This window comes from Xenopus laevis, chromosome 1L, assembly GCF_017654675.1.
Source record: "Xenopus laevis strain J_2021 chromosome 1L, Xenopus_laevis_v10.1, whole genome shotgun sequence".
Classification (NCBI taxonomy): domain Eukaryota; kingdom Metazoa; phylum Chordata; class Amphibia; order Anura; family Pipidae; genus Xenopus; species Xenopus laevis.
The window spans coordinates 47,493,499-47,507,229 of NC_054371.1; the positions used below are offsets into that span (position 1 = coordinate 47,493,499).

At 43.2% G+C, this 13,731-nt stretch overlaps 1 protein-coding gene across 1 annotated transcript in view; it reads right to left on the minus strand.

Moving 5' to 3' along the window:
• Window positions 1–1,948: 1,948 nt before the first annotated feature.
• The window catches only part of trappc11.L (trafficking protein particle complex subunit 11 L homeolog), a 44,193-nt gene continuing 32,410 nt past the window's right edge, over window positions 1,949–13,731 (minus strand). Inside the window, exons 28-30 of the mRNA XM_041589082.1 lie at window positions 13,062–13,195; window positions 10,662–10,829; window positions 1,949–2,714 (exon numbers count right to left, since the gene is read on the minus strand). Coding sequence (XP_041445016.1) covers window positions 2,670–2,714; window positions 10,662–10,829; window positions 13,062–13,195 — 347 coding nt within the window. The 3' untranslated portion in view covers window positions 1,949–2,669. The remainder of the gene's footprint in view (window positions 2,715–10,661; window positions 10,830–13,061; window positions 13,196–13,731) is intronic.

Here is a 13,731-nt window from a genome sequence, read left to right on the forward strand (position 1 = left end):
GATCGGTCGGGTCAAAATCAAACCGGACCGATCGACCAAACGACCGATCTCCGCCGGACCAAAGATGTCGGCACACGCCACACACGATCCGAAGATCGTACGAATCCTCGATTCTTACGATAGGATCTGTGTGTCTATGGCCACCTTTAGATGGAGCTATAAAAATGGAAATTATAACAACTATTAGCCTCAAAATGCAACCTCATTTAATGGGGAGCATTATCAGTCATACAAGGTTGTCCTTGGCACATGTAATGGGGAGCATAATCAGCCATATTTGGTTACCGTTGGCCGCAGACAAACCTAGCAATATAGACAATGGTTATCCAACTCGAGGCATTTGCCTGGGAATGCTTAGATATAGTTTATCTGAAAGGACCTGAACTAAATGTAAAAGTGACTTGAAATGAATTCATGCTACGCTTCAATGTTTTGCACAAAGTTACTACATTTTCCCCAGTGCTCATTTCTTGACCTTAGAGTACTGGGGATTTTCCCTTAGCTCCCTACCCTCCAATAAAATGTGACAAAATAACTATATTCTTATATACAATCCAAACATAATTGTGCTTACAGCGTGTGCCAGAACTACAATAAATATGAAAAGTAAATTGCCTACGGATTATTACAGTTTATTGGCTGATGCTAAATGTTCCATTATAAGGTGAGCAAATATTACATTTCTTTCCAGACAATCAGGCTCAGAGAATCTAACGGGAACACAAACAACACACAATGCCAATGGTGAAATTGGATCCAGTTTCATTGCAGATAACAACACCCTTTAAACACTCATATGGAAGATGCTGGCAGTGCCAATGACAGCAGGCAATCACTTTTTCCTTTTAATGAATTTTAGGAGGCAAAGATATTTGAAATAATTTATATACCTAGAGAACAATGATGGTTAGCTGTTCCGATGCCAAGCAACTGTGTTTAGATTAACTATTATTTATTTAGCATTGAAATATTTGGCAGACCTTTAGGGCAGAGACACAGTCAAATTCAGGGAGATTAGTCGCCTGGCGACAAATCTCATCTTCTTCGGGGCGACTAATCTCCCCAAACTGCCTTCCCGCCGGCTAGAATGAAAATAGCCAGCAGGATGGCACTCGGATTGCTTTGTTTTCCAAAGTCGCCCCAATTTGCCTCACGAGGAAACTTCGGGCGACTTCGGAAAACGAAGCGATCCAAGTGCTATCCTGCCGGCAATTTACATTCTAGCCGGCGGGAAGGCAGTTCGGGGAGATTAGTCACCCCGAAGAAGAGGAGATTTGTCGCCGGGCGACTAATCTTCCCGAATCTGACCATGTGTCTTTGCTCTTATAGACCTTATCATTAAAGGTCCATGCTGCACACGAAAACACACACATAAAATGAAATGGAGTTCGATGGGAGCTTGATTTGAACGGAAATCAAATTTTGAGTTTGATTTGGAATTTAATTTGTAATTCTATTTTCATTTTCACTTTGAATTGGATTCGACTTTGACAGACTGAAATTGATTTTGATTCTAAATTTATTTTTGACTCTTATTGTGAATTGGAATTCGATTTGAAATTAATTCCGAATTTGACTTTGGAATTGGACTTTAAACTTGCTTTTCACTTGTAATTGGATTTTCATATGGAATTGGATTTTGACTTGGCATATGATTCGGAATATTAACCTTTGTTTTGTGAAATTACCGTCAGACCCCTGTTAGTTATATATGAAAGTAAAGTGCTGTGTAACTTGCTGGCAGTATATAAATAAATGATGATAAACAGGATGTTTCTTGTTATAAAGAAGGTCGTCCCCAGTTATGCCCAGTTATTTATTTCTGCACGTAAATGGCAGATTAATTGCATTATTAAGATCAAAGCTAGTGTAGAATTTAGTACAATATAGAATGGCAATGTAGATTGCAACACTGTAACAGAGTGGGTTTCCAATAAATGAGAAGTCAGACGTTAGATGTTTTATTTGGTTTCTTGATAGAAATAAGACAGTGGATTTATTAATATGTCAACTTTACATGAAACTATTATTTACAAAGCATCATTCTTTTAGGAATAATCCATCTTTAACTTGAAGAACCTTATCACAACTGACGTCCAATAATGCACACTGCCACATTTAACTTAAATGTACATAGGTTTTCACATATACTACAAACCCAGAAGTTAATGAAACTGAATCACAAACACTATTACCCCCAAATACATGAAAATCCACTGATCAGTTCATTAATGGTCCCAATATTGTTCTTTAGGGCAGAGACACACGCTGCAATTTGGGGAGATTAGTCGTCCCGGCGACAAATCTCCTCCAACTGCCTGTGACTTCGGAAGACGAAGCGATCCGAGTGCCATCCTGCCGGCGATTTTCCTTCTAGCTGGTGGGAAGGCAGTTCGGGGAGATTAGTTGGCCCAAAGAAGGAAATTTGTTGTTGGGCGACTAATCTCCCTGAATTGTAGCACGAGTCTCCGCCTTTGATGTCTATGACACAAGTAAGTCTGTGCCAGTTTTCTGTTTAGCGTGCATTAAATTATCTTTCATTTTGCTATAACTTTTACTCTATCTTTTAAGTATCCCAGCTAAAATGTGTCCATCTCAGTGAAACAAAACAGGCCAGTTTATTTGGACAGTCCATTTAGGCTAAACACGGCAGAACACTTCAAACCTTCTCATGCCGCTTCAATGGAGTCATCATCAGCTTGCCGCCCTTGTGGCTACAACACAAACAAAACAATGTCACTTTAAATCTTTAATATCTTTTAAAAAAACAATTTCTTTGGCAAACCTAATAGTAGACTTATTAAACATACAAGGGCAGGACCGGCGTTAGAAATCACAGGCCCCGTCCATCCTGGCCCCCAAGCCCCACCCCAGATCCCGCCCACTCCACATCACAGTTAAAAGACCACACAGACATCAGCGTTAAAAAAGCTAACCCTCCCACACACACAAGTTATAAAAAGCTATTGGGGACCAGGGCCCACCTATAAGTAAAAAAAGGAGATTTTGTGTACTCACCGTTAAATCTCTTTCTCTTCAGTCGCTTGGGGGACACAGGGACAGTGGGGTATAGCTGGAACCACTAGGAGGCAGGACACAATAAAAAAAAAATAGAAACTTGACCCCTCCTCCTCCTGCTATACCCCTCCTCTGTAGGGAGAGACACTCAGTTCGTACCAAAGGAGAAACAGGAGGTTATCAATAATCAACAGAAAATCTGATAACTAATTACAAGAAGAACAGTCTGAAGCCAAGAGAAGGCCTCTATTCAGGGAGGGAAGCCCTGTGTCCCCCAAGTGACTGAAGAGAAAGAGATTTAACGGTGAGTACACAAAATCTCCTTTTCTCTAGGTCTGCTTGGGGGACACAGGGACAGTGGGGACGTACCAAAGCTGTCCCCTGAATCTAGGGTGGGAAGTAGAGGCCTACGTGGAACCAGCCACTGCAGCCTGAAGTACCTTCCTGCCATAGTGGGTGTCAGATGCCACAAGGTGCCAAACTGGTAAAATTTGGCATAAGTATGGATCGAAGTCCACGTTGCAGCCTTGTTCCGCTGAGGCTTATTTTCGAAAAGCCCTCTGGTGGAATGTGCCCTGATTGATCTGGGGGAACCTGACCCTGTGATGAATAGGATCTCTGGATGGCCTTCTTTATCCATCAGGATATGGTGGTCTAAGGACAAGGAGTCCGATAGACGGATGTCCTCAACCCGGTGTAGGTAAAACCCTAACGGGGTCGAGGGTGTGCAGTGCTGCTTCCTTCGCATTGGAAAGGGATGGGCAGAAGGTAGGAATCGTAATTTCCTGGTTGAGGTGGAAAGTGGAAACCACCTTGGGAAGAAAAGAGGGAGAAGTATGAAGTACTGCCCTGTCGTTCCGGAAGGTCAACAGAGGAGACCTACAGGATTGGGCAGAGATCTCAGATACTCTGCGTGCTGAGGCAATAGCCAGCAGAAAAAACTGTTTTCCATGTGAGCCACTGAAGTGGAATAGAATACATGGGTTTAAAGGGAGCGTGTTGCAGGGCACGTAGGACTAGGGTTAAGTCCCAATTTGGCACCGGTGAAAGTACCGGGCGCATTATGTGGGCCATTCCCTGAAGAAAAATCCTAACATCTGGGAACAAGGCAAGAGGTTTTTGGAACAGGATGGAAGTGCTGAAAACTGAGATTTCAGTGATCCGAGGGACATGTGCAGGGACAGTCCCTCCTGTATAAGGCCAGAAGGAGTGGAGTGGAAAACTTCAGTGAATTGAAACCATTACATTGGCACCACCAATGGTAAGTGAACCAGACCCAATGGTACGTCTTGGCGGAGACCGGTTTGCGGGCTGCACGCATGGTAGAATGACAGTGTCAGAGAACCCCTTCCGTCTTAGAATCGCAGTTTCAGTAGCCACGCCATCAAATTGAGGGTGGCAGGACAGTGGTGAAGGATTGGACCCTGAGAGAGATGGTCCAGGATGAGAGGCCAAGTTTCCTCTACTAAGAGATGTACTAGATCCTAGACCCAGGATCTACAGGGCCATGTTGGAGCTATGAGGATGAGAGTATGAGTTCTCTCTGAAGTTTCTTGACCTTTCTTGGAATGAACGCAAGATGGAAGTCCCAGGGAGAGGTGAGGGCGTCTGCCGCCAGAGGGTCCCTGGACGTTGCAAAGAAGAGAGGAACTTTACAATTGTGATCGACCTCTGGCGTCCCCCATCTTTGAGTGATCTTGTGGAAGATGTTGTCCTTTACAGGCCACTCGCAGGGATCTAGGGATGTCTGCTGAGAAATCTGCTTCCCAGTTTAAGAGACCTGGAATGAAGATGGCTGACAGGCGAGTCGGATTGCCTGTATCTCAAGAAGGTTGCTGTGAAGACATTGTTCCGATAGAGACCAGCGACCCTGCGCTGACCGACCCTCTGCACTGCTCCCCAACCGGAGAGGCTTGCATCTGTGGTGAGCAGTCACCTTTGTGGATCCCCTAGGGGTCTGCCCCTGGTCAGGTGACTGGTTTGCATCAACCAGAGAAGAGAGACTCGAGTCCTGCGGGATAAACGAAATTCCAGGAGAAGGGATTTGTGCCTCCAGGCCGCAAGAATATTCCACTGAAACTCCCTGAGGTGACGTTGGGTGAAGGGAACTGATTCTATTATCGAAACCATGACTCCCAACACCTTCATGTAGAATCTCGCGGTGTGGGACTTCGAGAGGAGAGACCGCACGAGGGTCCGCAAATGCTGGACCTTGTCACTGGGAGAGTTTGTGTCTGGGTGTTGAACTGCATCCAGAGGAAGACCATGGATTGGCTTGGGGTTAACGAGGACTTGTCCAGGTTGATGAACCAACCAAACTCCTGTAATCGAACCATGGTGAAGTGCAACGCCTGCTGGGCCACTGCAAATTAAGGTGCCTTGATCAGGAGATCGTCCAGATAAGGAGTTATGGAGATCCCCCTGGTGCGGATTAGAGCAGTGGCCACCGACATGATCTTGGTAAAGACACGAGGGGCCGAGTTCAGGCCAAGGGGAAGGTCTGTGAGTTGGAAGTGGCGATTTTGGAAGGCAAATCGCAAGAATCTCTGATGGGGACAGAAAATTGGGGCCGCGATGACAGACCTGAGGAATTCCAACTTGAACCTTCGCGGTCGAATGAAAGTATGGAGTTCCTTGAGGTCCAAGATTGGCCGAACAGATCCATCCTTCTTGGGAACTACAAACAAGTTTGAGTAATAGCCTCGGAATCTCTCCTCAGTCGGAAAAGGGATGATGACCTCTGAACGGATAAGCTTGCCGATCGTGTCGTGCAGCGCCTGAGCCTTTTGATGCCCCTGAGGATATCTGGACATGAAGAACCGGTGGGGCGGGAGAGAAGCGAATTCTAGGTGGTAGCCCTGACTCACGACCTTGTGTACCCAAGCGTCTTGAGTCAGATTCTTCCAGGAGTCGGCAAACCTGCAAAGTCTCCCCCCCCCTACGGCTGAGTCGCTGAAGGGAAGAAGGGGTGAGTAATGCAGACGTGGACTTGCGGGACTGCCAGGATGGCCTGGACATTCCACTGAAGCGTCCTCTGCAGGTGGTGGAGTGTCGTGAGAGACTTTTTTGAAGACAAGTCCGCAGTTTCATCCAGAGAGATCTGCGAACCGATACCGACAAGTCAAGTCGGCTGAAATTCTGCTAATCACCTGTAGCACATCGAGGGAGGCTTCACATAGGTAGTCAGCCTCCTTGATTTGCGAGGCCAAATGAGCGAGTTCTTCACGGGGGACCCTTGTGGCAATCGCTCGGCATAAGGCGTCCGACCAAGTTTGGACGGCTCTACTTACCCAAGCCGAGTCTAGAACAGGCCGAAGGGAGGTACCTGAAGCAGAGAAGAGGGAACTTAGAATGCCCTAAAGCTTCTTGTCCATGGAGTCCTTGAAGGAGGCTGCATCAGGAACTGGTAAAGCAGTGTCCTTAGATAGTCGAGAGACAGGCGTGTCCACTGAAGGTGGGGAGGTCCACTTTTCCGTTAGTTCCTGTGGAAAAGGATATAGTTTGAGAAAAACGGCGGTTAGCCTGGAAACATCCCTCTGGCTTGAACCATTCCTGTTGTATAATTTGCTCGAGTTGAGCATGAGAGAGGAAAGGAAGGTGAGGACCTGCTGCGGCGCTTAAACAAGGAGGTACTGCAACTAGGTTCAGGCTCCTTTAAGTGAAGGGTCTCTAATACTGAAATGAGGGAATCAATGGCCTCGGAGGAGAGTTTGGGGGGATTCCCCTTACTCTGGGTCGGAACTGTGAGATAGTTCACCATCAGACAGAGCCGGATCCTCCTCGGAGTCAGGCGGCAGGGATGAAGTAGTGATGGACTCCGCCTCACACTCATCCTCGGAAGGAGAGGGGGCTCTACATTTTGGAGGCTTAGGCCGAGGCTTATCTAGCCACGGGGCTCCACCAATTTAGGAATGCCGGCGGCAAGCTTAGATGCCCATTCTGGGGGAGGCTGGGGGTCCAGGGGGGTGGAGTCCCGGGGCTGGCCTGATGGGTCCCCATGGGAGGCTTGGCTTACCTGAGGACGGAGTTCTGACGTTTCCGAAACTGCATCAGGTGGCTTGCATGTGGAACACAGAGGGTCCTTGTGACCAGATGCGGCATTTGGCACAAGCTAAATACTTAACCGATGAAGTAGTTGCTGGCCTGGAAAAAATGTTATCACCTGTACCTTCAGACATGGTGTACACAAGCTGTTCCTGTAAGAGAGGAATTAAGTTAACAATATATATAATGTAGGTTATATATATAACTGAAAATGCCTTCCCATGGTACTGCTGGGAGTAAAGCCTTGGAGGGGAGTAAAGGCTGATAAGGCAGTAATTACAAAGCCTGCTGCCCTGTGGCATTAGCTAAAAACCCCACTGTGTCAGAAGTACTGCCCTGTTGTGTTCTTAGAAAAAACAGGGGGGGGGGCTGCGCTGCAGAGAAGCTGGGAAAGAGTTCTGCCCAGTGTGGCGAGTCTGCTAGTAATGGAACCTCCTCCAGAATCAATGGGAAGTAGCTGCCTGGGCACACAATGGAGAGTGCGAAGAATGGCCGCTCCCCTAGCAGTGACATATGGTGCAGACGCACGCCTTAGAAAAATGGTGCATAAGGCACTGGCGCGCACTTTTTGGGTTGCACACAGGGTGCACGTACAGTAAGTGCAAAATCTGCCCCAGCCGTTGCCTCCCCAGGTAGAGTGAAAGACAGCCCTGGTGAAGTCTCTTGTAAAATAGTGGTGCGCAACTGGTGCTAAGCCCACAATAACTCTCTTGCGCTGCTGACAGTGAGGACAGTAGGAAACATAAGTGCCATTCCCATTCTGGACAATTTGTAGAGATGATTTGGCAGCTGTGCTCTCAATCTCAGTAAGACACACCCGCTCCAGGTGTAGGAAATTAACCAATTAGCTAGAGAACTGAGAGAAAGCAAGTGAAAAGGCAGAACTTGCTGCTAGGTGCTCTTTATTGCACACAACAGGTTCAGGCCAGAAGCCCTTTATCAAGTGCCTGTGTGTTTGGTGGAGGCTGATTAACATACTCCCTGGGTCTGAACTAGTGACCTGCGGGTTGCAATAAAGTCTCCTATACTGCTGTGCAAGGCAGATAGATTGTGCAGGGGGGAGGGGGGCTCAGAGAGTGAATAGGCTGCTATTAAGGATATATGCTTACCTTAAATGAGCCACGGCAGGAGTTCCCAGACTGTAGTGTAGGGATCCTTGGGGCATATAAGGAGGAATGAGCAACAGGATGAACCTGGCTATACCTCAGCCCTGTGTCCCGGCCAGCGCATCCTCTCTCTGTATGTCAGAGGGAGGGAATCAATGCTGGATGGTCAGTGCACAGCACAAGAGACCCCGGTGACATCCTCAAGTAATGGATCAGACTACTCAGTGTAGCTGTCCAGCTCCATATCATGTGAAGGAATTGTAATGAAATAAAAATAAAAGAGCAAAATAAATAGTAAAATACTCCTGAATGCAGGAGACGGTCCTAACCTCCTGAGGACACAACGAAACAGGAGGAGGAGGGGTCAAGTTTCTTTTTTTTTTTATTGTGTACTGCCTCCTAGTGGTTCCAGCTATACCCCACTTTCCCTGTGTCCCCCAAGCAGACCTAGAGAAAAAAACAAAACAAAAACATTGGTGCCAGGGCCCCCCATACAAAAAAAATTGGGGCCCCAAAGAATATTTTTAAAAAAAACATTGGCGAAAGGGGCCTATAGAGTATTAAAATAATATATTAGTGACCGGGGGATTAAAAAAAATTAGGATCTTTTCACCGCTTCAAGACTTAAATTACGACTGTTTTCGGGACTTCGGCTGTCAGGACTTCAGAAGGAGGCGGCACGGCTTAGGTGCTGTCAAGGGGGGCCCGGCTCTTTCGAAACGTTCAGCACTGCCTGGTCCCCCTTCAGGCCCGGGCCCCTTGTACTCCCTGTGCCCCACTGATGGCGGCCCTGTACAGGGGCATGTTTATTACTGGTTGAACTTTACGTTATCAATACTTTAACGTATTTCGGGTTTTCTGGCATTACTTGTGTTTCTTGCGCATGTTCGTTTTGCAAGGTTGGGTTATTTTCACAAATAAAATAAAAAAAAGCTTGTGGTGGTAAAGTTTCATTTTTGCAAATATACATAATACAAAAAAAATCCCACACAAATTAAAATAGCAATTGAAGCCAGATAATATCAACGAGTTAAATAACTCACACTGAACTGGTAATAAATGTGCCCCTCACTTCATTACATTTCTTACGTTTTGGGGATTTTGTTCTTGAAGCTTTAGTTACCTCTTTAGCCGCCTAACGGCCTCTGTCAGGAGTGCATCTCTATCTATACACTTAGGGGTAGATTTATCAAGGGTCGAAGTGAAAATTAGAATTTCGAGCTAATTTTAGTGTACTTCGACTAGGGAATAGTCCAAATTCGAATCGACTTTGAAAAAAATTGTAATATATAAACTTATCATGTACTGTCTCTTCGTCGACTATTCGCCACCCAAAACCTACCGAATTGCTGTTTTAGCCTATGGCAGACCTCCTAGAACCTATTTGGAGTCATTTTGAAGTTTTTTTTGGAAAATATCTTTGATTCAAATTAGATCGAATCTGATTTCAATTCGAATTGAACGATCCAATACAGGCTAATCACCTGAAGTTAAAAAATTTGATTTTTTAGGAAAAAAAAATACATTTTGGTTGTTTTTTTTATTGGAATTTTGAGGTGATCTCAAATCTTTAGGCTGCTTATAAAGCTCAGGTATGGGATCCGTTACCCATTATCCAGAAAGCTCAGAATTACGGAAAGGCCGACTCCCATAGACTCTATTTTAACCAAATAATCCAAATTTTTTTCTCTGTAATAATAAAAGAGTACCTTGTACTTGATCCAAACTAAGATATAATTAATCCTTATGGGAGACAAAACCAGCCTATTGGGTTTATTTAATGATTTTCTAGTAGACTTAGAATTAACGAACAGATGCAGCTGCGAACCGACGGGATTTTTAGTCGCATCCGGTCGAGATCTCGATCGGGGAAGCACGTCGGGGGCCCCATAGACGGGCCAATAAGCTGCCGATTCGGTCTGTCGGCAGCTTTTATCGGGCCGTGTATGGCCACCTTTACTCTTCCCTTCTGCATCAACACTGGCCTCCCTGAATTATCTACACAGAATGCTTCACTTATATTTATTAGGGATGTACTGAATCCAGGATTCAGTTTGGGATTCAGACCTTTTCAGCAGGATTCAGTGGAATCCAAGTGCCTAGATGAACAAAATCTGACAAATCATTTGACTGTTCTTCACACGAACAAAGAAGATTTTTTTTACAGTGCATGTAGCACGTGCTCTCTATCGGCCTTTCCTTGCCCTAATTTGCATATGGGTTTGGATTCGTTTAGGATCATAAACATAGATTTTATTAATAAAGTAAATACTTTTTACAGACGTGCATAGTGAACGTAATATACATGAATGACAAAATATTGGTAAAATGAAAAATAATTCACATTTTGCACCACAATATTGCTTACTTGAAAGTATTCCTATTATGTCCCAAAATAACTTTCCAGTAATGATGGATGAGTCATATGTCATGCACTTTACACTTTGACTAAATTACATTCCAGTAGTAATGTGCCCTAGTGGGAGAGCTTACCTTTACAAATATATGTGTTGGTAAGAAGCGCTTCAGCAGGTGGCTGGTGAAATTGGGGAACCTTAGTAAGTTGATGTTCAAAGATGGCAACTGCTGATACCCAGCCATTAGGGGATAAAAGTTATACAACATCTCTTGCTCAGTGTCTGGAAGGATCTGCAGTCGGATCTGAATGTAAATAAGAAGGATTGTCAAAAAACATTACTTGCACACTAACTAAGGAGGTTATTTATCAAAGTCCGATATTATCTCAACATTTTCTGCTGCAAACTCCGATCAAATCTGCTCAGGTTTTTTTACACTTTATTTTTATTTTTAACCGAAAATTTGCTTTGCGGGGGAAAAAAAATAAATCAGATTTTCAAGTTTTTTCAGATTTTTCACACGAAAACTCAAAATTATTATGTTTTTTTTGCCGAAAACTTCACGAAAACTTGCACGAAACTCATCGCACATCAAAAAATCATTGGGACTTCTCCCATTGACTTATATGCAACCTCGACAGGTCTGAGATGCTGGATTTTCTGATTCAGACTTTTCCATCCTCAGGGTTTAATAAATTCCAAAAAAAATCGTGATTTTTTAAAAGTATGGCTCTCTGCCCACATAAAGCTACCTATGTACAAACCAGTGTATTAAAAACCTGTGTGGTGATCAAAGAACAAAATATTGGGAAGAAATAAGGGTCATGAAAAGGAACTTACATTAACAGATTTTTGCAATGTCTGAACTACTGGATTCAGATCAATAAATAAATAAATAAATAAATATATATATATTTGTTTAAAGGGTAAGGCATTTTTTAGTAGCAGTATGCACAAAATGTCTCTGTCTTAAATATATTGATAATGGGTTGAGTGCAGAGGACTCTTGTATGTGTCTATATGTATTTTGTGGTCACAGCCTCATTGCACCCCCGCCTAATGTTTTTAAAAAATAGTGGTGAGCACAACTTTCCCTTGTTTGTTATAGTTATACAAGAGCAGTGACCAGCTCTATGTTGTAGCTCCCACCCTTCCCAGCTATAGTCAGGTGATCCCACTGGTGTCTAATAAAAGGGCAGCCAAGTATGGAGGTTTACTTTGAAAGCAGCAAGTTAAGTTGCAGGTAAAACCTAGTCCCTTTGTAAAATGTATAATGAAGCAATAGAATTCTTAATGAATCAGATGAAAATTAAGCGTAGGACTGGCCAGATATGGGATGACTTTGACGTAGTTGGCCAGCTTAAATATATTGCAATATATGGACAAACAATCCCTGTTTTGTTTAAAGGGTAAGGCATTTTTTAGTAGCAGTATGCACAAAATGTCTCTGTCTTAAATATATTGATAATGGGTTGAGTGCAGAGGACTCTTGTATGTGTCTATATATATATATATATATATGTATATAGAAGCCAAATTTGTAGGTATTTAAAAAGGTTTCACAGGGCTATAGTTTTGCAAATGTGTCTGCTTGCTCCAATATGTAAAGAATGTTTACAATCAGTCAGATAAATAAAAGTGTCACCTGCATAAAAAGGAAAATATTTGTTCATTGCTGCTTACTTGAAGGCCATACATTCTTTATAAATGTTATATTCGCCCACAGGGAGCAACGTTTCCTGTATGCCATTACCCTATGGGTGAGCAAGCTGAAATAATACAGAATTCTAGAAAGGATTCTTATCTTTTTAAACTGCAGGGCTCATTTACTAACTTTGGGAAAATGAGTTCCAGTGCAGTTACCTACTGCAGCCGATGAGCAATATGTTTTGGTTTAGTCTACTGCAGTTTTCATTTACAAGGTTAAATTTTACCATGCTCCTAAAGCAAAACAAGCAAATTTACTTCTATCCCTATAGCATTAGACCACTGTTTCCCAACCAGTGGCTTGCGTGCAACATGTTGCTCTCCAACCTCTTGGATGTTGCTCTCATAGGCCTCAAATCAGGTGCTTATTTTTGAATTTCAGGCTTGGAGGCAATTTTAGTTGCATAAAAACCAGATGTACTGCCAAACAGAGCCTTTACAGACCTTATTTGGCATCCCCAGGAACTTTTTTATGCTTGTGTTGCTCCCCAATTGTTTTTACGTTTGAATGTGGCTCATGGGAACAAAAGGTTGGGGATCCCTGCTATAAACAAATCTGAATAAAATCTTAACTCTTTTATCTGAACCCTTTTGGAAAGTTTTCTGTTTTTATGTGTACAGGTAGACCAGCAGACTCCTTCAGTCTACTGTAGGTTTCATTTAATTAATCTCCATATCATACATAAGCTTATTTAAGAAAATTCTAGTTACATAAAATGAAACACCAGTGTTAACCCGTCGTATTCATCCAAAGCAGAATTTCATAACAAAGAGACATTAAATATTTTTCAAATGATAAAAAGTGTAGTATAGCAAAACCTTTTTTTACCATTTTTAGTCCAGAAAACATGAAAGCATCACTTGGCTCCACAGCAATTTCTATGTCCTGCACAAGGCTGGTCTTATTTTGTAGGCGATACTTCACAGGCAGGGATTCCCTTACTCGCCCAAAAGATGGAAGATCTGTGGATAACCAACATAAATGTAATGACTTAAACACTTCCTCATATTTATTACCTTTCCAACATGATTGGGCTCTGACAGACAGGAGCAAAAGCAGAAATACAAAACTGCAAATCCAAAATGCACTTGAAATGTGCATGTTTCCTAATAATGGTACACAACACCATAACTTCTTAGCTTCTCAGGTAAAAAACTACTTTAAAGGGGTAGTTCACTTTTCTGAACTTTTAGTATGTTATAGAATGTCTATTCTAAGCTACAGTACTTTCCAATTGGCCTTCATTTTTTCTTTAGCTTTTGAATTGTCTGCCTTCTTCTGACTCTTTTCAGCTTTCAAATGGGGGTCACTGACCCATCTAAAAAGCAAATGCTCTGCAAGGCTACACATTTATTGTTATTGCTACTTTTTATTACTCATCTTTCTATTCATACCCTCTACTATTCATATTCCAGTCTCTTATTGGTTATAACTAATGATATTGCTAAGCACTGTTTATAAGGGAATATTTTACGGGCTAGATGTAGCTATACTAGAA